The 23,400-nt window shown below is 37.5% G+C and overlaps 2 protein-coding genes across 7 annotated transcripts in view; both read right to left on the bottom strand.

Moving 5' to 3' along the window:
* Positions 1-401, bottom strand: part of EPB41L5 (erythrocyte membrane protein band 4.1 like 5) — a 51,395-nt gene extending 50,994 nt beyond the window's left edge. For 2 of the 3 annotated variants that reach the window (XM_041473042.1, XM_041473039.1), the window contains exon 1: positions 109-157. The gene's annotated coding sequence lies outside the window, so the exon portion shown is untranslated. Of the gene's footprint in view, positions 1-108; positions 158-281 lie in introns of those variants that run through there. The other variant, XM_041473040.1, reaches the window with a different exon arrangement.
* A 3,766-nt stretch (positions 402-4,167) lies between these two features.
* Positions 4,168-23,400, bottom strand: part of PTPN4 (protein tyrosine phosphatase non-receptor type 4) — a 107,400-nt gene continuing 88,167 nt past the window's right edge. For 3 of the 4 annotated variants that reach the window (XM_041472865.1, XM_041472864.1, XM_041472863.1), the window contains exons 19-27: positions 23,222-23,378; positions 21,592-21,758; positions 20,047-20,137; positions 19,900-19,961; positions 18,991-19,137; positions 16,578-16,706; positions 14,994-15,142; positions 11,865-12,000; positions 4,168-9,375 (exon numbers count right to left, since the gene is read on the bottom strand). In XM_041472865.1, the coding sequence (XP_041328799.1) occupies positions 9,289-9,375; positions 11,865-12,000; positions 14,994-15,142; positions 16,578-16,706; positions 18,991-19,137; positions 19,900-19,961; positions 20,047-20,137; positions 21,592-21,758; positions 23,222-23,378 (1,125 nt within the window). In that variant the 3' untranslated portion in view covers positions 4,168-9,288. Of the gene's footprint in view, positions 9,376-11,864; positions 12,001-14,993; positions 15,143-16,577; positions 16,707-17,320; positions 17,440-18,990; positions 19,138-19,899; positions 19,962-20,046; positions 20,138-21,591; positions 21,759-23,221; positions 23,379-23,400 lie in introns of those variants that run through there. The other variant, XR_005955565.1, reaches the window with a different exon arrangement.

Here is a 23,400-nt window from a genome sequence, read left to right on the forward strand (position 1 = left end):
GGAGACCCCAGACGAGACCCGGCCCCGCCGGGCGCCTTCCCCGCCCGCTCCGACCCCCGCCCTTACATAACGCCGCGGCCCCGCTCCGGCCCCACCTGCCGGGCTCACCTGCGGGGCGGCGGGAGCGTCCCCGCGGCGGCTCCTCCAGGCCCCGGGGGCGGGTGGGGGGCGGTGAGGGAGCCCCGGGAGGGGCCGGGCCGCCGGACATGGCGGAGCGACGTGGGAGGCCCTTAAACGGGCAGCGACGCGCCGGCCATTTCCTCCCTCCCGCGCTCACTCACCTGGCGGCTCCTCCGGCCGCGCTCTCCTGCTCGGTGGCGGCGCGGAGATGGAGGCGGAGGGCGTCGGGAAGGGAAGGCGGCAGCCGGACGGGAGAAGGAACTCTCTGCTTCCCGCCGCGCCGGGAGCCCATCGCCCCTTTAATGGGGCGGGGCCCGGTGGAGAAGGGGCTCCCCCCCTCCCGTGCCAGGTGGTTTCGCCCGGCGGAGGGGCCGCCGCGGGGGGTGGAGGGGGCGCGGCGCCAACCACGTGCTGCCGGGGGGGGCGGCAGCGCGGAGCCTGGAGCGGCCTGAGGGGCCGCGGCGGGGAGCGGGGGCGGCGCCGGGGCTGGGGCGCCCCTGGGGACTGAGCCTTCGGGACCCGTTTCAGGTTATTTCCCAAAAGTTCTGGAGTTTTTGCTAATGCGGCGTGGAGGTTTCCCTCGATGGTTTGGCCAGGACTGTGACCGGCCCGCGGCTGCCCAGCGGTAACTGGAACCTTTAGGCAAATGTGCGCTTAAACCATAAAATTTGTAAGAAAATCTTATCTTTAAACAGTGCCTTTAAACAGAAAGAGCAGCGGTAGCAGTATTAAATCAAGCAGAGCCGTCTACAAGCGAACACTGTTAATATTTATACACTGAAATAGGGCTGCGAGTACCAAATGCAGTTTGTGTTCTGAAGTTTAAATCCAGCCGCACAGCCTGTGCCGGTGCTCCGCGCTTCCATCGCTTTCCTTGCGTGTTACTCCAGCCCGGGCGCAAGCCCCGCCGCTCGGCAGCGATTACGAAGGGCTGCACTTTACTGTGTTTTTTAATTACATAAATATTTGTATCCAAGTCAGTATTTGAGGAAAAACAATATTAAACTCCTCGTGCGTGATGCCTGCTAAGAGTGACAAAGCTCGGAGTAAAGGAGCTCCAGACACCCTCAAAATCCTAGGGACTCTAGCCTACATAATAGCTGGGAAAGCAGATACTTGGGCTAAAGATAACACAACATTTTTTAAGCTCAGCTCTGACTCGCGGGCCGACACCCGGTCAGTCCCAGTGCCTGAATACACATCGAGTTCCCTTGATGTCATTTACTGAAATGGGGGGGAAATTTAAAAAGCTGACAGGTAATTGCCCACCATTTGGTGACGCAGTAACAGGTTGACAGCCACTCTCCTGCCGCTGGGAGGAGCAGGGCGAGCTTTGAGGAAAGGTGTGATTCACGTTCATGTGCCAGTTTATTTATTCAGAAAGGTGAATTACAAAATGGGGGGGAATTTAGAGATTTACTTTTTATCAGAGGAGCAGGGACTATGCTTGCTCTCAGTAGCCTGTCATGAAATACCTGTGGGAGCTTGCAATAAAGTTCCCAAAGAAACCATACACAGTCTTAATATATTTAAAATGGAAAAAAAAATTATCTTGAGGGTTTGGAGATATCTGAAGAATTCTCAGACCAACTAACCAATGGTTTGCATATCAAAGATGCTTAGTTTGTAGTGGAGATCTGCCAGGTAAATTGGAATCTCCTGGCTGTTTAGTCTACCCCAGTTCACATTGTCCTATACGACAAAGAATTGTGGGGAATTCCCTGATTCTTGGATGTTGTCCCTAAATGTTCTAACCATCTTCAACTATTCCTCAAATTGAGCTTCCTTCCACTCAGTCATTCACAAGCTCCCATGTTGGCACAAAGATTATGTCCTGTAGCTTCAGTGACACAAAAACTTAGTTGCTCATTTTTACAATTTCTGCTTCACACCACCCTCTTGCTACTCTTCCTGTAATTACAGTCTACTCCTTCCTCGCTATTTGCTACTCAGATACAGTCCAAGTATGCACAGTACACATTCAACTGTGTAACCTGTCACTTGTCTTATATCCAGTCTTTCTATTCCAGTTTAAACAAATCTCCTCCTATTGAAAAGCCTCTTCTTACATCTGTTTTTCTCCTTAAAGTGCTTTCCCACTTGTTTATATTTTTGTACTTCAAATCCAAACACCCCATCCTCACTTTAAAGTCTTGCATTTGTCAGTGGAATTAAGAACATACAGGGGTCTCAGACACTCATCCCTCCTGAGATTTTTGTCTTGACTCCTAAGTCCTTTCATTATCTTTACCTGCTTTTGTTTTGAACATCCCCTTACTTTTTGACAGCAAATATTTAATTACAATCTTCAATCTGGAATTTTTGTTGTTCACATCAGTGTTCATCATATCCTCAGCTTTTTGATCAGATAATCATCTTTACTGAACACTATCTCCAATACACTCACTGCATAAAAGGTAATTTAAAAGTTATTATTCCATTAAAGCAAATCTTGCAGTATTTATATATTTTCAGGCAAAAACTTGGGCTGATACTTTAAACAAACAACTTAATTCCTGATAATCTGCAACCTCTTCTAACGCACAATCCATAGGGGTGTATTTATGTCATACAATGTCAAGAAGGAAAATACAAGGCGAACATTATCTGGCACCAGACACATATAAATATGGCACAGCAAAATTGTGTGTACAGTAGCAAGAAAATCGCAAAAAAAAATTAAACTTCAAATTACTAAAGCACATCTTTATTTTGCAATTAAACAATTAAGATCCACAAGTAAACTATATATATATTTTCAAGTCTGTACCTAGACAACTATTTGTCAACTGAAATTAAATATATCCACAAAATATGCATAACAGCATTTTTTCACATAATAGAATGAAATTTTACTTAAGACTAAAACAAGACTTGTTAAATGTTAATTAGCATATTTATCCTGGGAACTGCTGGTTTTCGGTAGAAGTTAGTGTATAATTTTAATGGCAAGAATTTTAGTTTTATCAAAATGAGGACAAATACATAAGGCCCTTTAAAGCATACAGTAGCTGCAGTGACAAAAGCTGGATTTATTTTCACATTGTCCAGTGTTGACCAATTTCAAGTTTCCATCGTTTTCCATCAACCACCCTGGCTGCTTAGCCAGGATGGTGCTTTTAGGGTGTTGGTTTGTTTTCTCCCTCCCCCTCATGTGCTTTTAAACAAATTTATAGGCAGAAGTCTACTTATGGGAAGAGCCTTTGCATCCCCCCAGTATTAATAAAGATACACAAGAGTTAGTCTAAACAATGCAAGAGCTGTTGAACTCTGAGATGATTTACTCCACACTTGCAGGCCATCATTCAGCAATATGAAACTGAGATGAAATTTGACAACTGAAATCTACAGCTGGAAATGCAAATTAATTACCAGAAGTAACTGGCAAAAATATTGCCACCATCTGATTGTTAATAATGATCTAAATAATACTCTTCCCTTTGTATTTACACATAGTATAGCACCTGTTACAGAAAAAAAAACCCCAAACCTTACACAAACAGCCCTGCCAAACTGACTGGTTAAAATGGGATCACTGGTAAATGAAGCAAACCAAATGGAAAACAAATCTGGCTACACTGGATGAGATAAAACCTTCACTCTCTTACCTTAATTTTCCTGTAAGATTATTATGGGTTGTTACTGTGGTGCCCCAATACACTGAGATAATTGCACTGGGTCATTTATAGTCTAGTCCTTGTGGATATATTCTAGTTAAAGAAGAAAACAGCTTAACATAAACTGTTTAACCCTTTCACTCATGTCTCAGGCCCCTGGCCTAGGTGCAAAAGGGTGACAACTTCCTTAAACTTTGTTGTGCATTATCTTTAATTATCAAAATTCAAATAAGTTAAGTAAAAAAAAAAAAAAAGAATACTGATTTCCAGGTAATTGATCTAATGTTAAAAATAATGCTTAGCAGAAACATTTACAGTAAACATAGCTAATATGCAGCTAGCTGAGAGAGAGCACATAAATTTACAAGTACCCTGTAAGTTTCTATTTGCACCGGTTTTTTCCTTTTTTGTGTTTTTTTTTTTTTTTTTCCCCAAATGCAGGCTTCATATTTGTATTAAGACAGGTAAATTGAGATGATAGAATTATCTTATTAATATCTATTTTCTGAAAATCCCTCAGAAAAACATAAACAATCAACAAGAAATGGTTGGAACAACAGAAAGCATTCGTACCAGGGTGCAATCTGAATTATCTCTGTACAGAAACCCATTAAGCATCTCTCTCCAAACCCAATTTATTTTGTCCAATAGTTCAGTCAGTAGTAAGCATGACATAAAGTGCTACTATTCAAACATGAAAACACTTTGAAAAAAATTATCCTTTAATATGTGTAAGCTTGCTAAATATGAAATACCACAACCAACAAGCTGCCAGCCAGTCCATGAAACACTGTTCTTGCTACAGCAGACTAGAATGAGATACTTTAGTGGCTTTTTAAAATGAGGCTACTAATCAAAACGTCTACATTTTAAAAATTGAATATTTCAGCATTTTTTAAAAGAAAGTCATTAATCCCTCCTTTTTACCATTGTGATCTCAATGAGCAAAACATGCCGAAGCCAATAGCCATAATTTACAGCTTATGCACCAGATAAAAACTTGTAGCAGGATAAGCCCTATGAAAAGATAGACACTTGTGGGAATAACAAGCACAGAGGTAAAATCCAGTGATAAGGAACTGGCCTTCTTTGCAGACTTCTAAACAAACAAGTGACTAAGTGCAGTGGGATAACAGAGACTGGACAGAACAGTTACACTGAAAGAAACCAACCACTTCCTCCTTCTAACAGCTTCCCAATCACCACTAATTATAAATCCCTGCATATTCGTGCAAGATCCACAGTTAATCAATCAATATGTTTTTACCAGATCTTAATACTGGATCCTAACACTAGTAGCAACAGGAAAGGACTTTTTCAGTCTCAAGACAAAAGATGGGTACACTAAAGTTGGCAAATACACTCAAACCAGCCAACTGGGGACCTGAGATGTGAGCTACAAAAAGACTGCAGCTGATATTAGAGGACACCATTCCTCTACTTGGAGGAAGTCCAGATATGCAAAATTTTCATGTGGACCATAACCAAATCACTCCTGTTATCCTCAGGGCTGAGGGGCTTGCTGATTGCCTGCACAGTGGCTCTACAGTCAAACCTACAGCGTATGTACCGGACAATCTTCTTTTGCTGGGAAATTGGTGGATCTGTAGAGCTTTTCATGCTCATGCTAATTCCCTGAGCCACCAAACATCGCCCACATACCTGCACACACTGCAAAAGCATAAAAATGTCACATAATTCAGCTCCACAGCATACCTGGAGCTCCAACACCTCTATGCCAGACCTTCCCTCAGTCCTGTTTCCCTGGGCAGCACAACTGCAGAACATCTGCTGCATTTTGGCCCTTCCACAGGTACCATGAAGCTTTTTGGAAGGTCTTCATGGAAAGTTGCCAGCTTCACAAGTTCCATAACAACCTCCTCACGTTCCTTAATGTCCCAACTGCTTTCTCACCCTTTCTTTACTAGATGGTGTGCCAGACTGTAATCACATATTCAAGAAGTGTTATTGCTTTATCTATATGGCATATAAGCTTTTGAGATTTAACAGAGAAACGTGGAAGAAATGTCAGTTAGCATTAAATCTAGTGAGAACAATCCCCAGGCATTCTCTTTTTCATAACTGGGAGAGAATAGATAAAAATAAAATGCATAAAGCAGTATTTTACTGCTTAAGACCTGTAAGTGATTGAAAATACCAAATGCTTCCAAATTCAGGTTAAATGAAATTTTTAGCCCTCAGTTACCTGGGATATCTAACGCAATATTTCTCAAAGTGGACTGGCTGACAGTCTGTAGGTGGTTTATTAAACAATACCTGTATCTTATTTCACATTTAGCAAAAATAAAAAAATGCTCCCAAAAACCACTCAAAGCCCCCACTAGAGCCCCATGCCTTTCTACTAAAAAAAACCCCTTCAAATCCATTTTAAACAAGAGATGGTAGTGGTAGTTTTCAATCTGAATCTAAAAGTAAAACCAAAAATCTTAACATTTTACATTGGCACAAATTTGTCATAATATTGCTCTTATTTACAATGAAAACTACTTTTTTTTTTCTTTTAACTGGATTTGTATTATGGAAGTGTTAGAAACATACTCTTTCCCACACCCACCCAACATTTTTCCTAATCAAATGGTATGAAAATAATTATTCATAAAATCCAACAGTCATAACACCAATCACATATAGGTCTATAAGTCATTATGTCTGAAAGATACATTCATGTTTTGTACAGCATGAAACATACAAAAACTTCTTTAAAAAACTCTTAAGGATGATACAGATCTTCATAACCCAAAGTAAAATATTAAGCAGTTTTGCTTTTTTTGGCCATATAAAAATATTTTAAAGGCCATTTATACCACAATAGGTAGAAAAATTTGAATTACTGATTTATGGTGCAGAAAGGCTTCAGTGCTATTCTCTTTCCCAAGCAGTTTTTGGTTACCTTTTTCCTGGCTTTGTGAGGAGGAGCCAAAAGCCACTGAGTTGCTGATGGCCAATTAATTAAGGATAGGTACTTTGTTTCAATTTTTTCCCCAGTGAAGCCAGTTAATAAACTACAAGTCAGTGCAGAGGAAAATTTTGAAGAGACCTATTATTCTTGCCTGTGTTTGTAATCAAAACAGTAATGACACATGACCAATACATATCCCACATGTAATTGTGGTATAAATGGGACTTTTGAGCTCGAACTGCTATAGCAATTTTACATAAGAATATTTAAATATGTGACATACCAATGCTATATAATGCTGCATAAATTCCATTTCTGATTTCCCTCAGAATAACAGGGCAAATGCTATTTTTGTTTACAACTTAACTATGAAGAAAATTTCTTTCAGTATAATGGATGAATTATTTTATTGTTTGGACATTAAGTGCTGAGTTCAATATAACCTTCTAACTAGCCAGCAACTCAGCTAATGACCTCATCATACAGAAGTTAAAGAATTATAAAAAAGAATTTTTATTTGTTGCAAATGGCTTAAAATATAACTGAGATTAAAGCTACCATGTTACTCTTTTTCAGTTCAGTTCAGATCCAGAGATTCTTGTAAAATTTATTTTTCACTGAGGGATAACATTGACTTCAACATCAAATCTAGAAATGTAAGTGACAGGGCCACAGCCCTCCTAATATTATTTTGTTTTCTAAAAATATTTAAAACTCTGTCTTCCATTTGGCATTGTAGTTCTTTACTAAGTCATAAGCCAGGATTTCACGTTGCCTGAATCCCTTTTCATTTAATAGTTTATAATTGATCTGTTTCAAATGTCCATAGAACAAAGTATATTACACAATATAATTCTTCAATAGTTAAAAATTATTTAGCATAGAACTTTCCATTTTAATTCTCTGCTATACATATATATAGCTTACAACAAAATTTAATGGATAAACATTTTCAGGAAACCAATACAATAAATTAAAACTTTTAAATAGAGGGCACAATGTTATGCTGTCACAGGGCAGTCAAGTAAGTGACTGTTTTTTTCTTACAGTATATTACACTGGGTACCTTGCTTCTGACTTGGTTTCTCCTATATTAGAAAAATATTTAAAAATGGGGACGCTTATGCATCTTTAGAATGAGCTCAGATACTGTATCAGACAGACATTTCTTATAAATCTTCTACCTACTTAAATAAGAAGCAACCCATACCAACTGGAACAATTTTGCACAAGCATAACAGAAGGCGACTGGGGTCATTATGAAATTAAAATTAAGTTCTGGGATAACTTCATAGTGTTCTCCTCCCTTCTCCCCTCCAAACAAAAGAAAATAAAAGGCAGACCTGTACGAACATGGCTTGAAATCAGCTATGAGGACTTAACAAGTTAGTTAGAAGGTAATGGAATTAAATCACATCTGATTGTAAGTTCAACTTAATTATCAGTGCTATTAAAGAGTTATGTCTAATCGAGTAAAACAGCTATTCTCAATAAAACAAGGTATCAGCCTCTAATGACCCACCAGCATTTTGTAGCAAGATGCTAGTAAGTTACTAGTTGGAAGGAATTAAGGAATGTGTCAGATTTTTGATATAATTACAGCACAGCAGCGTACAATGCTCATTCATTAAGTTGGCAGAGGTGCCTTTGCTACAGAGAGTAGCACACAGGTACTTGTATAACTAAAGAGGGAATGGTATTTCCATGACCCCTTGTGGTAACATATTCCAAGCACCAAGGGCCATTTTAAAAATCTGAACCCATTAGGATAAATATGACAGGACAATACCACCCCCATGGAATCATGAGTGCCTTTAACTGGATGTATGCTGTAAGTCTCAAGGCACTTAAGGGGTTAAGACATAATGTATGCACTAGTTCCCATCAAATAATCTGAAGTCACACAAATCAGAATACACCAGTGTATGACACACACGCGGTGCCAAAGAAATGCTGTTTATTTATATGTTGGTTTTTTAAAATTTTTATTGTTATTATTTTGTACAAGATGCTGGTAAGTGGGCACTATGCAGCTACTGCTGGGTTAACAGATGCCAGCTCTCCTCTAACAACCAGCTGGTCTCTAGTAAGGGTGTAGGACAAAGTGTGCTGCATCAGTAGGCAGTGTGTATCTATCTAGTATTGGCAATATTGCTAATGTTGTAAAAAACAAAACTGTGAGAGTCTGTACATAGTAAATAAACCTAGCACTGGAAAAAGACCATGGCTTAGTGTATGTTTTCATTTGTTTTTCATTTTAAGAGACATGGGTGTAAAACAGAGTGAAATAATTCCAAGCCTTGTTTGTAGCAATTCAACCAGAAGCGCAGTATATGGCACTACAATGAAATATCGTAGATCACCCTGAACACAATCAGTTCTTTCAGTTTATGGTCTGTTCGGAGCAAATCACGAAAATAAAGTCTTCAAACAGATGAAGGTTAGAAGAGTTTCAGAGACTGATTTTGTTTCAACGTAAAGTGCAACAGTGCTGAAGTTTTCAAAGTCCTTTGTCAATTCTTTGCTGTACTTCACTATCATTTCCTGCAAGCAGTATTATGGCACAAAGAATGTTGCCAGTTCATTATAGAGGACAGGACTCCTCAATTGATATCATAGGTTTTTTGCTCTTTACTTATGCAGTGATGCTTGTAAAGGTTTAATAAATCCTTCTTCATATACCTTCAAAATAGCTTCACATACAAATCTGTACTGACTCTGAAAAGGAAAGTAGATTCAGTAAATTGAAAAGAAATGCAATTGAAAAATGTCATTTGGAAACAGAAAAGGCCTCTAAGATTTCCCCACCCCATTCTCTTGACAGGCCAAGAACTGTGCTTCAAAGTTAGTTTAGGAAACACAATACAAAAGGAACTTTAGAGGAGAACATTTTGTTTCTCAACAGAAGAATAGGATGAATGGCACTTAGAAATATATACCGAAAGTCGTACTCAAAACCCCAGTATTATTATTACAACATCACCTATTGATTAATTTTCTGCACTTTATTTCCTTGCTGAAATTTCACTGACCTGAGGTTTCCATGCTCTTGGATTTAGAAGCCATAGTTTCAAATCACTTTTTCATACTTACATTAACTCAGGCATGATACTGGCACATCCCTGTCAGAATCTGATTTAAAAGAAAACTGTTTCATGTTTTAAAAAACCAGACCTCCTGTTTCTTAACATTATATAACGTCTAACTCTTCAATGCATTCAAGTCTAGCACCTACATACACAGAGGTGACTAACAGTTTGTTTTATTCAAATGAAAGTTAAAAACCTCTCTTCAATGCATTCAAGTCTAGCACCTACATACACAGAGGTGACTAACTGTTTTATTCAAATGAAAGTTAAAAACTCGACAGTAATCAAATTAGAATATAATGAAAACAAACTGAAATAAATGCAAAGCACCACAACTCACACTGCATCCTGCACGATGTGTCTGTGCTGGTTAGAACTCCAGCACACCCGCACTGTCAGTATTGTGGAACAGCTCTCTATGCAGCAGCTAGTGATGTCAGATGTTAAAAGGGAACATGACCATACCTAGCACTAGAGGCACTATTTGCTACCCTGTGTATATGGAGCAGTTCATTTCTCTCCACTGGGGTTTGTCCCCAGCGCTCCCCGCGGACAGCGAGCGAGCCCCTGGGCACACACGGGCCCAGCCCGGGCTGCCGGAGAGGAGCAGGAACGGCTGACGGTCATGAAACCTCAAAAACACCCCAACTCCTTTATTAGACCTTCTCCCTCGGATGAACTAAACATCTGCTCTTCATTGAATCTTGAATTTTTTTGTTTTCTAACAAAAATGAGGAGACAAGATTATATTGAGCGCATACTGTGAAAAAATGCGGTCAGAACCCTCGCAACTGCAACTCCTACCTTCACTAATAACACTTTCTCCCCCTCTACATATGTTAGAGAGACTGAAGAAACAAACAGTCACAAACAGCAAGAGCCATCCTTTGCTATTTTTCGTGTATCATGACCTTTCTCATCCTTCCTGTGCTAGCTGAATACAACAACTTTTCAGTGAAACATGAGTTCTGGAACATGAATTCAGCAGCACTGAATGACTGATGAACTAGAAATGGAGACACATACATACTTTCTGTCAGCCTTAATACTCTCTGCAGAACAAAAAAGTTTTATTCAAATTTTATTAGAGGAACAGCAGCAGGGACATGAAAATTACAACAGCAACTACCTTCAAGTAATTGTGATTTCATACTCGATCTAGTGCCTTTTCTCCTTCAAGATGCTTTCTCTCTAAATGCTGTATACTATGAGTAAAACTACACTAATTACTCATGATTACTCTTTCAAAAAAAATAAAAAACCCTGGAACCATCCAAATTTTGGAACTACAAAAAATACAAGTTTTTTGTTTTTTTTCCTTTCTGAAAGACAACACAACATTTTCACCCTTTTTAGGTACTTTCTAAAAATGTGAACACAAACTGCTCTTAGAGATAAGCAATTCCTGACTGATACAAGTTTCTAAATCTGTTCTAAAACTCTTACAAATCTGAAATATAATACTCAAATTATCTCACAAAACCCAAACCTTACAGGTGCACGAAAAGTTCTGGTATCTTAAGGTACGAAACCCCCAAAAGAATCCTTTAGTAAGTTACTTTTTTTTAGACTAAAAAAAGGTACTTAGGATTGCTTTGATGCATCTCGCATGAGACATAATTACATTGATTTTTACAAATATTATTTCTCTGATAATTTCCCTTAAGTCATTAACAGGGCATAGTTAAGGCTTGTTTCCATTACAACTAAGGCAACATAAAATCACTGAATTTCATCACTGAAGTTTTTTCTTGCATGCCTTGGTTCTTTCTGTGTTTATCTTTTATACTATTCTGATTCTTAACACTTGGGATTAGGTTCCTGCTTTCTTCTCTGAGTGATTTTTACTGCTGAAAATTGACCCTTTTTGTCATTATTTGCCAGGTATCCCTGAAACAGCTGCTGCTTTTTTTTCAAGTTTTCTCTGTGGAAATTTAAATAATTGCTCCTTTCCAATAGCCTTAAGAATTTATTTTTGCCTGGATCCAAGGCTACAGCTACACTGGGTAAAGGTGATCTCTGCATTATGATCAACAAGTGCATTAAAAATCCATCCTGTACGACTGGATCATAGGAAATTATTGTTCTGCAACCCAGAACAGCAGAGATGATACTCACAGGTGTTTGGATCATCATGGCTCTTTGATCTCTCATGGTTCTTACAATATCTAGAGGATAAACAGGCTGATTGCACTCAATGAGACACATGGCTGTCTCCATCGTGATCAGAACCCCTGTCCGGCCAATCCCAGCACTGGAACAGCAACAAAAACACAAAGTGGAAAATGAAATCAAGTGTCTGGAATACAATTCATACTTAAAGACCTTCCTTCTCCTGGATTCTCAGGGTTGATCATTATGGCTCCATACTGCTGGGGCAGGGATAGGACTGGTTGTGCCTGTGTCTGGAAGCAGCCTCAGTCCCGCCTGAACAGAGCAAAGCCCATCAGTGCAGAACTGCCATCCTTGGAGGAGGCACTGCCTCACCCAGCCATTCCCGTGAGCAGAACTGACAGAGAGGTCTGTTAAGAGCCCATTACAAACCACACTCACATCTAGAGGATAACAAAACACCAGCGTATGCTGGACACGTGTCAGTTTGACCATTGCTGAAATGATGATTTCTGGAATGTTGGGCCAATAAAATCATACTCATGTCCTTCAAGTGATGCATACCTTCCTATTTCCAAGTAAAAGAACAATTACTAGAAACCTCTGTAGGGTGACAATAAGGATTGTTTTCTTGTTATTAAAAGGAATACATGAGAGCAATCCCTTCCAAGACAAGGAAGTACCATAACATACACATCTCAGAATGGCAAAATTATCAAGAGAGTTTGCAGACAAACATTTTTTCCTTAAAAATAAAACAAATCTAAAGACTCATCTACTTTGTTTTATGTACACATATGCTTTTCCAGAAGTAGCAAGCCGTAAAGACTGAATATTTAACTCTGAATTCAATGAACAGTTTCAAATTTTTCAATTAATGTTGCGCTTTTGAAATAGACAACAAATGTTTCCCTATATTGGAATATAGGGCCAAACACATATTTTAAAATGCCAGCATTATCCTAACTCATATAATAAATCAAAGTATTTGGATCTAAAGTGATTAACATAAACACTTCAAACTTTGAAAGTCACTTGTTCTGATTTTAAAGTCTGGCTAAACTACTATTTAAATCTTTGTCCAGGAGGTGGCATTAAAGCTACTCTATATTTCAATGATGTCATAAGAATTTTAAGACAAGATGTACATGTGCTGGTTATATAAAATGATTCAGTAATATTTATATTTCTAGAATTTATACATATAGAACATAAATGCAGAATGCTTTATGAAATCCGAGCACAAACAAACAGTAACTGTCAAAGAACCTAATGACTCATTTTACAATTTCAAAAGATTCAGAGGGCAACCACGATGGAAAATGTGATAATTTCCTATGACAAACATAAGGTGGGATAGGACTCTTCAGCTTAGAAAAAGAAATCACTGACTGACGGAGTAGAACACTGAGACAGGGTATGAAAATCATGAAGGGCATGGACAGGATGGGTGGTTCCTATCTCATCTAGAACAAGAATTAGAAACTGTTCAACAAAACTAGTAAGACCTTGTAAAGATAAAAATAACCACATGGCACAACATCAGAAACTAGTGGTTTATGCAGCTCAGTATAACAAAAACCTTTCCAACTCCTTAAGGCCTTGGTTGCTTTATAATCTCTGTGGGTTTGGACCATTTTGTTTTTAAATTATTATTATTATTATTATACAAAATAAAATAATTTTCTATTAGCTACTTGGATTCCTCACACTAAAGTTGGTGGCTTAGTCCTGAAAACAAATTTTGTTGCACTAATGCCCTGTCTTATTACACTGAAGAGATGTCAAAAATAGAGTGCATGCACCATATGGAGGAACACCTGGGCTCCTTCTGCTTGACTCCTTACTGGAATTTGGTTATACTTCCCAACAGCCACCAAGTTGGGCCAATTAAGTAAATTATGCTCAACTGTGATAATCCATCTCTTTTCTTCTGTGAAACATAATTTTTTCATAAAGCTTCAATTACACACTGAAATTATCAGTTTGGAGCTGAACTTGAGATGAATGAAACTGGTCCTCCTCTCCCAATGTTGTTGTTCCAGTGTTTCTGCACTGTTTCTATCATAGAGGGTGTATTTGGCTGCCATTTTCACCATCTTTTTACAACCATATTAACCAAAAGTATACCAATAATGGAAGGTGAGAAGCAGTATCAGTTAAGACACTGGCATTCCGGTACTAGCTTCCCCAGTTAGTAAGATTCACCCTGACCTGCATAAAACAGAACTAATGAAATACAATTTATGATACACAAGGTGTATTTTTCTTTTTCTTTCATCTCCTTCAATAAATGTCTAGTTTACTTGTAGTCTTTAAATTTAGTTTATCCCTTACACTTCTCAGCTTCTCTCTGAAAAGAACTATAGATGCCTGACTCAGGAACACTGACTCTCTGGGGAGTATTCAGAATTGAGAGGTCAAATATTATTCACAGAACTGTTCCCCAAGAATTGTGGTAGCACATGTTCATTTGAAAACAACTGGTATTATTCAAGTTTGCTAATCAAGTATTTAAAAATTATTAAGATCTTGAAATTCACTACAGGAATGGAGAATGCTATTAACAAAGTATTGCACAAGGAAAAGAAAAATCACATTTCATGTGTATGTAAAGATCTAAATAACAGTTATTTTAACTCACGACAAAGGTAAACTGTTGGGAAAAATGTCTCATCTAAATGTAAGTATCAAAATACCACATAGCCTAAGACTGCAGACTCGAGAGAAAATGTCTTCTAATTGATCTTTTAATAAACCATCCGCATTTTCCACTATGGATCATTTACACAGCTACTCTAGAGCTTTGCAGAATAGGAACCTATTCCTCACGGTTACCAAGTATCTCTTGCCATTTCCCTGAATTATTATGTAGACTGGTGCCACAAGCATTTAAATTGCAAACAAAACAAAACATCCCAGCAAAATGCCTGAGCAGATCAACACATTCTAAATCTTGCTTATTGAAATGTGATTGCCACATTAAATATTTGTTTTATTTCAATGTTGAGTTTTCTTGTCATCCCCAAAGCAGATACTATTAAATATTTATTTCAAGAACAAAGCCCAGAACAGCTATCTGATGACAAAAAGTTCACTTTGATGATTTAATAAAGTTGGAAAAAAATGTGATACCTGCAGTGAACAACAACAGGTTCTTCTCTGCCAGCCCTCTTCTTTCGCACAAGACACACGAAATCGAGGAAATCGCTGGAATCATCAGGAACCCCATGATCAGGCCATGCTATGTACTGGATTTGGGTTAGCTGGCGACTTTCCTCTTTCTAATCAGAAACATGAAATTTAATCAAGGGTAATTCAAATCCCATTTAAAAAAGCTCCAAAAATAATAATAAAAAAATCAATAGCACATTTATAGCAACTTGTACCCATAATCCAAGTGGCTACAGGCAACTAGCAGTGCTTTGTTAGTGCTAACCATCAGTCATCCTGAATTTTACAATGGCTTTTTCTTTTTCTTTTTTTTCTTAAAAGTAAAAAAGGAAATCCACAAATGCTTACATCTTCAACAGGTGAAAAAAATTACAGAGCACATAATATAAAAGCAGTTCAAGGATACCAGCAATCTAACTGAACACTAGATGTACAAGAAGGTGGTCATATTCTTAGCATAGCAAATTTAATAGAATGAGATAGTGTCTTACAAGATCAAATGACAGAAGTGGGGTAGGGAGGGGAGATCAGACATAAAAGGTTTCCTTCAGACCCTGTGTGAGCATCAGCACTGTTTTGGCTTGATCTGACCCTCTTATACCTACAAGGCTCAATGACTTTGGTTTCCACTCCCTCCCGGCCCTTGCTCTGGTATCACAAATAAAATCAATCGGCCTCTGGTGAGGGGAGGGGACAGCCCGGGCAACCAGAGTCGAATTTCAAAAGCAGAGGAGCTACTGCACTTTAAATAGCCTTTAGGCATTGAATCATTTACAGAGATTCCACGGCTGATAGCAGATGAGCAATTGTCTCAACAGGACACAGGGCAGGAATTTTAACTGCAAACTGACGAAAAGGCAGCTCTATAAAACTGGCTTCTCAACTGGTAACTCAAGCAGCGAGAAATAAGTATGTGAACTAAATTCCAGATACTCATTTCCAAACATTTGACATTGAAATGCTGGCTGGGGAGGCTCTGAAACACATGCCCTGAAAATCATGCAATGCATGTTCAAAAAGGTCCTTGTTTAAATGTAGTCACCACTCCAGATTAATTTTTCAGCAGGATTTCTCTTCCATCATCTTGCACATATTGTTCGAGATGGAATTATTAAGAACTATTTGCCTCTACAAAGACTTTTCATCATCAGTGTGATGATGAAACACCTCTAATGTCTCATGTTCTGAAAACATCAAGGGAACAACAAGTTTCTCAACTTCTTTTACTACTCTTTTTCTTTGGCCAGGTTATGAGAGACACCAATAAAAACTTTTAGGATAAATAATATATCCTTCATGTGATCCAATTAATATGATTTTGAAAAATGAATCTGTGTGATATTTTCACTTATGAAAGGTTTGTTATCATTCTGTGGACAGAATTTCCCCTAGGAAAGCACATGTCAATGAGTAGTTTTCTAGAGGGTTCTAGAAATAAACAGTTCCATTTACATGGATATGCCACCAAGTAGAAAATCTACGTATGTTATGGGTCATTTCCAAGAATTCTGCAGATTAACACATGAAAATATATTAAGATTTTACCTCCAGATTAGTCAATGTCATTTCTCGAAAGACATAAGCAGGATTTCCTTCTTCTGAATGGCAGGTAATCTGAAAATTCCCATATGATGAGCTTCCTGATGGCTCTGGCCAGTACTGATGGCATTTAACCTAAGGTCAACACATTTTTAAAGATGCCTGTGTTTAAATTCGGGGTATAATTTTCATTTTCTCTAGTTCTTATACCTTTATTTGTTACAGATTATTTTGATAATTTTCTAATCACTATTTAATTACTTACCAAATAGACTCTGTAACCTAATTACTGTTTATAAAATAAGGTATCACAGAGATTTCCTGTTTCTCTTTCCAAAAGGACACATGCACCAGCACTTGCAGTTAGTTTAACTGAAGATAGATGCCTTTAACCTCCATTACAATTTTTTAAAGAGTTTATCTATAAATATTCCATCTTAACACTTGAGTGAAAAAGATGCTGCTTTATAATAATTTCTGACTTCCAAAACCCTAATCTGATCTTCTCAAAGTACATTTATACGGGAAAAGAACAAACCAAAAAAAAAAAAAAAAGGGAAATATGCAACAAAAAGTTGCTAAGCTAATGCAGAAAATAGGGAGATGAATATGGTGGACTTCAAGGACTCCCAATCAAGTCCTCAAATGTGAATGAAAACTTCAAACACTATGGTTTTCTCATATATGGCTTGAATGCCTAATTACAGAGGTCATTTCAGCTCAAGTGTACTTTTGCATTTGCAACCCACCTGGCGAATCTTTAAGAGCAGCCAGATTTGCAGACTTCCTGCTCCACTGAGACATCCCGGCATGCAGTGGGATAGTGATGTCAGAAGCCTCATGATCAGCTTTAGAGCAGGGAGTCTGCCTATGGGTATAAGACAGATAAGTCCTTTTATTTCATTATTAAGCAGCTCTCCAAAGAACTCCACAAATATCATTATTGAAGGGGTGGGGGAACCTCAGAGAACTGCTATTGCAAGTCTGTTCTTAGCAGATCTGCAAAGAAAACTCAAAGTAAAAGGGCACTTGTACTGAAATTCCCTCTAATTGTGTTTACTTAGGAGCAGGCAGCATCATGCAAACATTGAGTCACTGAAAAATGGTTTAAAACCACTGCAACTTCCCTTCAATTATTTTAATTCTATTTAGAGTCCTGACCTCACAGCAAGTATACAGTTGTTAAAAAATCAGAATATATACAGGCAGCAGAACTACAGTCCAAGTTGGTCAGTACAGCCACAACCCACTATAAATCCATCTTCACAAGAAATCCTGATATGGAGGAATTCCACTACACTATTATTGCAGACAGTAATTTCTGTCTACACACTTAACCAGCCAGTGCTACTGTGAATGCTCCAGACTAAAGCAAGTAACTCTGGAATTACACTGTGTGTGTGACCACATTGATTTGCCTATCTCCAAAGGATAGAACTGCATGAAATCCAAAGCTATTAAGGAGAAACTACAGCTTAAACCAAAACCAAACAAGCCACAAAATACACCTGAGGCCTTTTATAGCACCATACACAATTATTTTTACTAATTTTAACTCTTAATTACTCTATTACTGGTATTCTATTTTAACACATCTTATATAAAATTAAAGGGCAATTATTATTTTACATGATTAAACAAATCTTTATAACAGAATAACATTTTCTGGGAAATTTTAGAGTTCAAGTTTTAAGAAAATCCTTGATAAGACAGCCATCCAGGCATGGGATATTAACCCTACAAAGTTGGATTAGGCTGCCTTAAAAATTAATCTCACTACATATCAAACAAGTACTCTATGAAAACTGAAGGAACTTTTTGGAGTTCCTTAATCTGAAGTTTAGAGTAAAAAAGTTCTATGAAGCTAAATTCTAGATGCTTTTTACTTTACAATAAGGAAGCAAACAAAGCAGACAGAGTATTTGAGGAAATACATGAAGAGTTAAGTGCATTTCAGGACTGAGCAAAGTTTAACTATTGACTGTATTAACAACACCAGGTCTGAAATCTAAGACTCAACTAGGAATGCACTGCTCTTATGAAAAACAGTTACAGAATGATAGAACAGTTCTGGTTGGAATGGACCTTTAAAGACCATCCAGTCCAGCCCCCTGCAACAAGCAGGGACCTCCAACTGGATTGAGTTGCTCTGAGCTCCACCCAACATGACCTTCAATGTTTCCAGAGATTGACATTCACCACCTCTGAGCAACTTGTGCCAGTATTTCACCACTCACATTGTAAAAATTTCTTCCTTATACCTACTCTACCTACACTTTTCTAGTTTAAAACCACTTCTTCCTATCCCCTTGACATATTTTACACCATCACAATATATTCCTCTAATCTTTTAAAGGCTAATCACTAATAGTTTTTTAGAAGATTACAGCAGTGGCATTTAAGGAAATGTTTTACTTACTCTGCCCCGTTCTACTTGAGTTGTTAACATCACAACCATAGAAGAGCCTTGCTCCCAAGTCATCTGCCAAAAATCAGGACAAGTGTTCGGTAATGGACCTTGGCAAGCAATGTACTGGTTTATTATTGTGGAAGAAGGGATTTCCATCTAAGAGAAGACAAAGTCATTAGTTCAATTCCTACAGGAAATGAAAGTCAGGCATCAGACATTTACAGTTTAGTAACTAATTTTTAAAAAAGCATCCATGACATTAATTCTATTTCTTAAAGGCTAGCAAATACGAATTGGCACAGATAAAAATTCTTTAAGTGTCTCACATGCAAAATCACTACAAAGATTCAAATACACTTTACATATGAACTGACAGTCATGTAGTTGCCATAATGAAGATTAATGGGTGAAAAAATAAATGACAGAGCAGTTGGCAAATAATTCAGGTGCAAATATTTCTTGCTCTATGGGTTTTTGACACTGGCTTTTAAAACACAGATCTCAGAATTTAATATCTGGGGTTTTTTTCATTAAAGTAGGTAGCTGTAATTTTCTGTTACTAACAAAGAAAAAAATAAGATGCAAAAGAAACTGATACCAAATCAAACTTTACTGTTGTTGAACACAGCTGTCAGAAAAGTAATCGGAAAAGAAGAATTAATTGCTCTGGAAATGGCTGGTTTCAGTTTGCATTTTGCATTAAATGCAGGGCTAGACTTTAACATTTCTGAAAACATGTGCCACAAAACATTAGGAAGGAAATATATCTACAGGAAATTTCAAATCACCTGAGTAGAGGCTTAGTAGCCATTCTAGTCTGAACTAGATTTATAAAAAAAAGATTTTTATATCAATTTTTTCATCGAGAAACTGTAGAATTACCAAATGTCAGAAGCACTTCTGAAAAATACTACTCACATTTATATAATTTGCATTGATGTAATCTTCATTACTTTTTAAAATAACCCGTGTAGCATCATCTGAAAAAAATTTTAGGAAGATGTTAGTTATTTAGTAACCACAGAAAAATACTTTCAGAGCACATATACACATAGCAATACTTACAAGGCGAAATGTCTCTGTATCTATTTTTGGAAATGTTTTGAGGTAATCTGGCACAAGACATTGTCATTCCAGGCTTTTTCCTATACAATTGCTAAAAGACAAAGCTGATGGTCAGAACATAATAGATACAATAGACTCATTATTGTATTATTTGCCTAAATATCATTTCTTCTAAAAAGAGATGCTTTTTAGAACATAAACTGTGGAGCAACAGTAGCTTCAACAAACATGAAAATACTTTTAAAAATAAAGCACTATAAATTTAGTTATGCTCTGGGATCACTGAAAATGACCAAGATGTAGCCAAAATTTGTTTAAAGAAAATGGACATTAAATTTCAAGCTTTCACTGGAACACTGATCCAGATAAAAAGTAGTATGGTATAGTGGTAAGTGAATTCACTGATACTGACATCCCACTTGCTCATTTGGGGCAAGCAGATTATGTTGTGTGTAGGCATCTACCTACATTGCACTTCTTTCAGTTAGAATTTTTGTTTTTGTCCCCAGACATCCTTCTGTATTCCAAAAACTGCAGAGCCAATCCTGGTTACCTTGCACAAAATTTTTCAGCACAAAATTGCCTTTGAGAGGTTCCTGCCCTTTTATGCCTCAGTCATGCATTGCCACAACCCTTGTGCTACAAAAAATATCAAAATGATCCAGGTTCAAAAAAAGCAACTTAAAAAACTTTTACACATTGAACCTGCTTGGGAGAATAAAACTTACATTAAAGCAGAATTTTAAGTAACTTAGAAAAAAAATCTGCTCTTTCTATATATATATAGAAATATAAAAGGAAATTTTACCAAAGTTCTTAAAGAACAGTATATAAAATGTATTTTATAGATATACATTGCAAAATACAATGCTAGGTCTCCATTTGGTGAGGAATTCACAGGATTTGCACTGTGTTTTACAAACCTACTGTTTCCTGCTTTAAGCCACGTGATCTCATGCATTTTAGAGGGATATCACCAAGGCACAAGTCACTGCTGAAGAAGCACCATGGCCATCAGCAGCTTAATGCCCCACAGAAAATGCACTACTGTTCTGAAATATGTCAATAAAAATCAACTATTTATAAAATACACAGTTACATTAGCCTTTAACATTAGGGCAGTATTTTCCACCTTCCCTCACCAAAAATGCCTATAGAATGTCAACAGCTCATTGTTATTCAGTTTCTACAGCAACTTAGGTAAGGAATGAAGGCTTGAGTACAAACACATATTTTGGTAGACATTCTTCAACCTTCATCTTTATGAAAGTATTTTATTAGCATGTCCCTGATAACCACAAAAAGTGTAAGTAATCAATAAAGCTATTTATAAAAACAAAACCTAGGGTTAGGTATTCTTAATTTGCACATACAATAAAGGATTGATTTTTTCCTTGGTTATTTTTCTTTTGAGAATGTAAGACAATTGTTTTCCTAAAGGATGCTGACTGTACTGAAATTTAACTGTAATCTGCTTAGTTTAAAATAATTGCTCTCCCAAAAGACGTGGAACTTGCCCCTGGCTCCAGGCGATCCGGTACTCACATCAAACTGAGCCAGGACAGTTCCAGTGATAAGCCCCTCTGCTAACTGAATCATGGATTCCCTCAGAGCATTGTCATCCTGATGGACACCATCAAGTGGAGATTTCTCAGGGATGTACTGAAAATCAGGCTCGCTCTCCAGCTTCTCTTCCACAACATCGTAGACAGCTAGAACAAGAAAAGGTATGAATGCTCTGAAAAAGCTGTTTGATTAAGTTAGCTGTAAGTAATTTATTTAAAATAGCAAAACCACCACATTTCTCCAAAATCCACACTTATTAGCACATTGATTTTAGTCCCCATCAGCAAGGACAGGGAGCCTTTACTGATCATTATAATCCATGATAAAACTATTTTTTTCTTTGGTGTAATGGTAATTTTAAGTGAAAGCCCATCACTGACAGCTAAAATTTTGATCAAAACTCACATTATACCCTGCCTTGTCTGATATAACTCTCAAATCTCAGATTCTCATATCATGCCTCTGATATCATTACAGCTGCATTTACATTTTACTTACAATTCACTTAGAATTCATTTTAGCCTTCAGTAATTAGGGCAAGATGTGCAGACCACCTGAGAAAATTGCATTTAATACATGGCATTATAAAGGTATCAATGCTTTATGTGTGCCTTGCCTATAAGCTCAGAAATAATATGCATTCTCTGCTACACATAACAGACATATGCTGTTCAAAAGCCTGTTTTTAAATTATTTTACATCACTACTAAGAAGGAAACCGGCAACTCCTCACTTCTACAACTCACATGATTTTTTCTAGAATACAAAGGTAATCAATATGCAAGGGGAAAGATTGTTTTAGAAAATGTGTGTACAAACAAAGCTCATAATTTTGTCTGAAAAGAAAGTAAGAACACAAAAGCTGCAAGAGAACTTACACACAGAATGACAGCACATGGAAGTGGGGAATGCAAATTAGTGAATAAGGCAAAAATTTTTATGAAGTGGATGAGGTACTCTGCAAAAGTAATTTCAATTATTCCAATTAAGCACCAATATTTTTCATTTTGCTTTTTCCTCTCCAACTTCACAGTAGTTAGGAGGTGCAGCAGAATTAAATCCAGTGCCCATCTGCTGGCTATGATCCACCAGTGTATTTTGTGAATACACAGCACAAGCTTTTATTTAGACTGCAATTTAGCACTTCTACTAAGACTCCTCAAGTAGAAATGTTACTAGTGGTTTTGGATTGTTTGAAAAATATATGGAAGGATTTTGTATGTATTGACCTCCCATGTCACCCAAACACTGAGTATTTGGTGAGGGGTTTTTTGTTATATTTTCCTTAAGAGAATAATAATAACCTTATGAAATACATTCAATATCCATATAGCTTTCAGGACATTTTTATCAATGAGAGTGAGAACAAAATTTAAATTAGCTCACTGTTAGAAATATTTTATGTCTGACTTTTATTATTTTGCAACACTTAGTTATACAGAGTTCCTTAGATTCTGGGATCAATACATTGTGTTGTTGCAATTCCTTTTCAGGGAAGAGAGTTATTTCTTACAGGTCAAACATTCCATCCCAGGACACAAAATGGAGGTTAGAAAATGAGAGCAGGGTGTGGATTTTTATTTTGAATTATGACGTACAAGGCACTCACCATTGGGTCGAACTAGGAGCACAAGTTCCCCTGAGTGTCTCTCACAGCTAGCTTTAATGAACATTACAACTTGGTCGTGGGTATGCTCTGCTATGTCCCTGCCATTAATCAGGACAACCTGGTCCCCTTCGTTCAAACGAGGGACACACAGATCAGCCTGCAAGGTTGAGGGAAAAAAA

This window comes from Pyrgilauda ruficollis, unplaced genomic scaffold (genome assembly GCF_017590135.1).
Source record: "Pyrgilauda ruficollis isolate IOZ18807 unplaced genomic scaffold, ASM1759013v1 scaffold3, whole genome shotgun sequence".
Classification (NCBI taxonomy): Eukaryota; Metazoa; Chordata; class Aves; order Passeriformes; family Passeridae; genus Pyrgilauda; species Pyrgilauda ruficollis.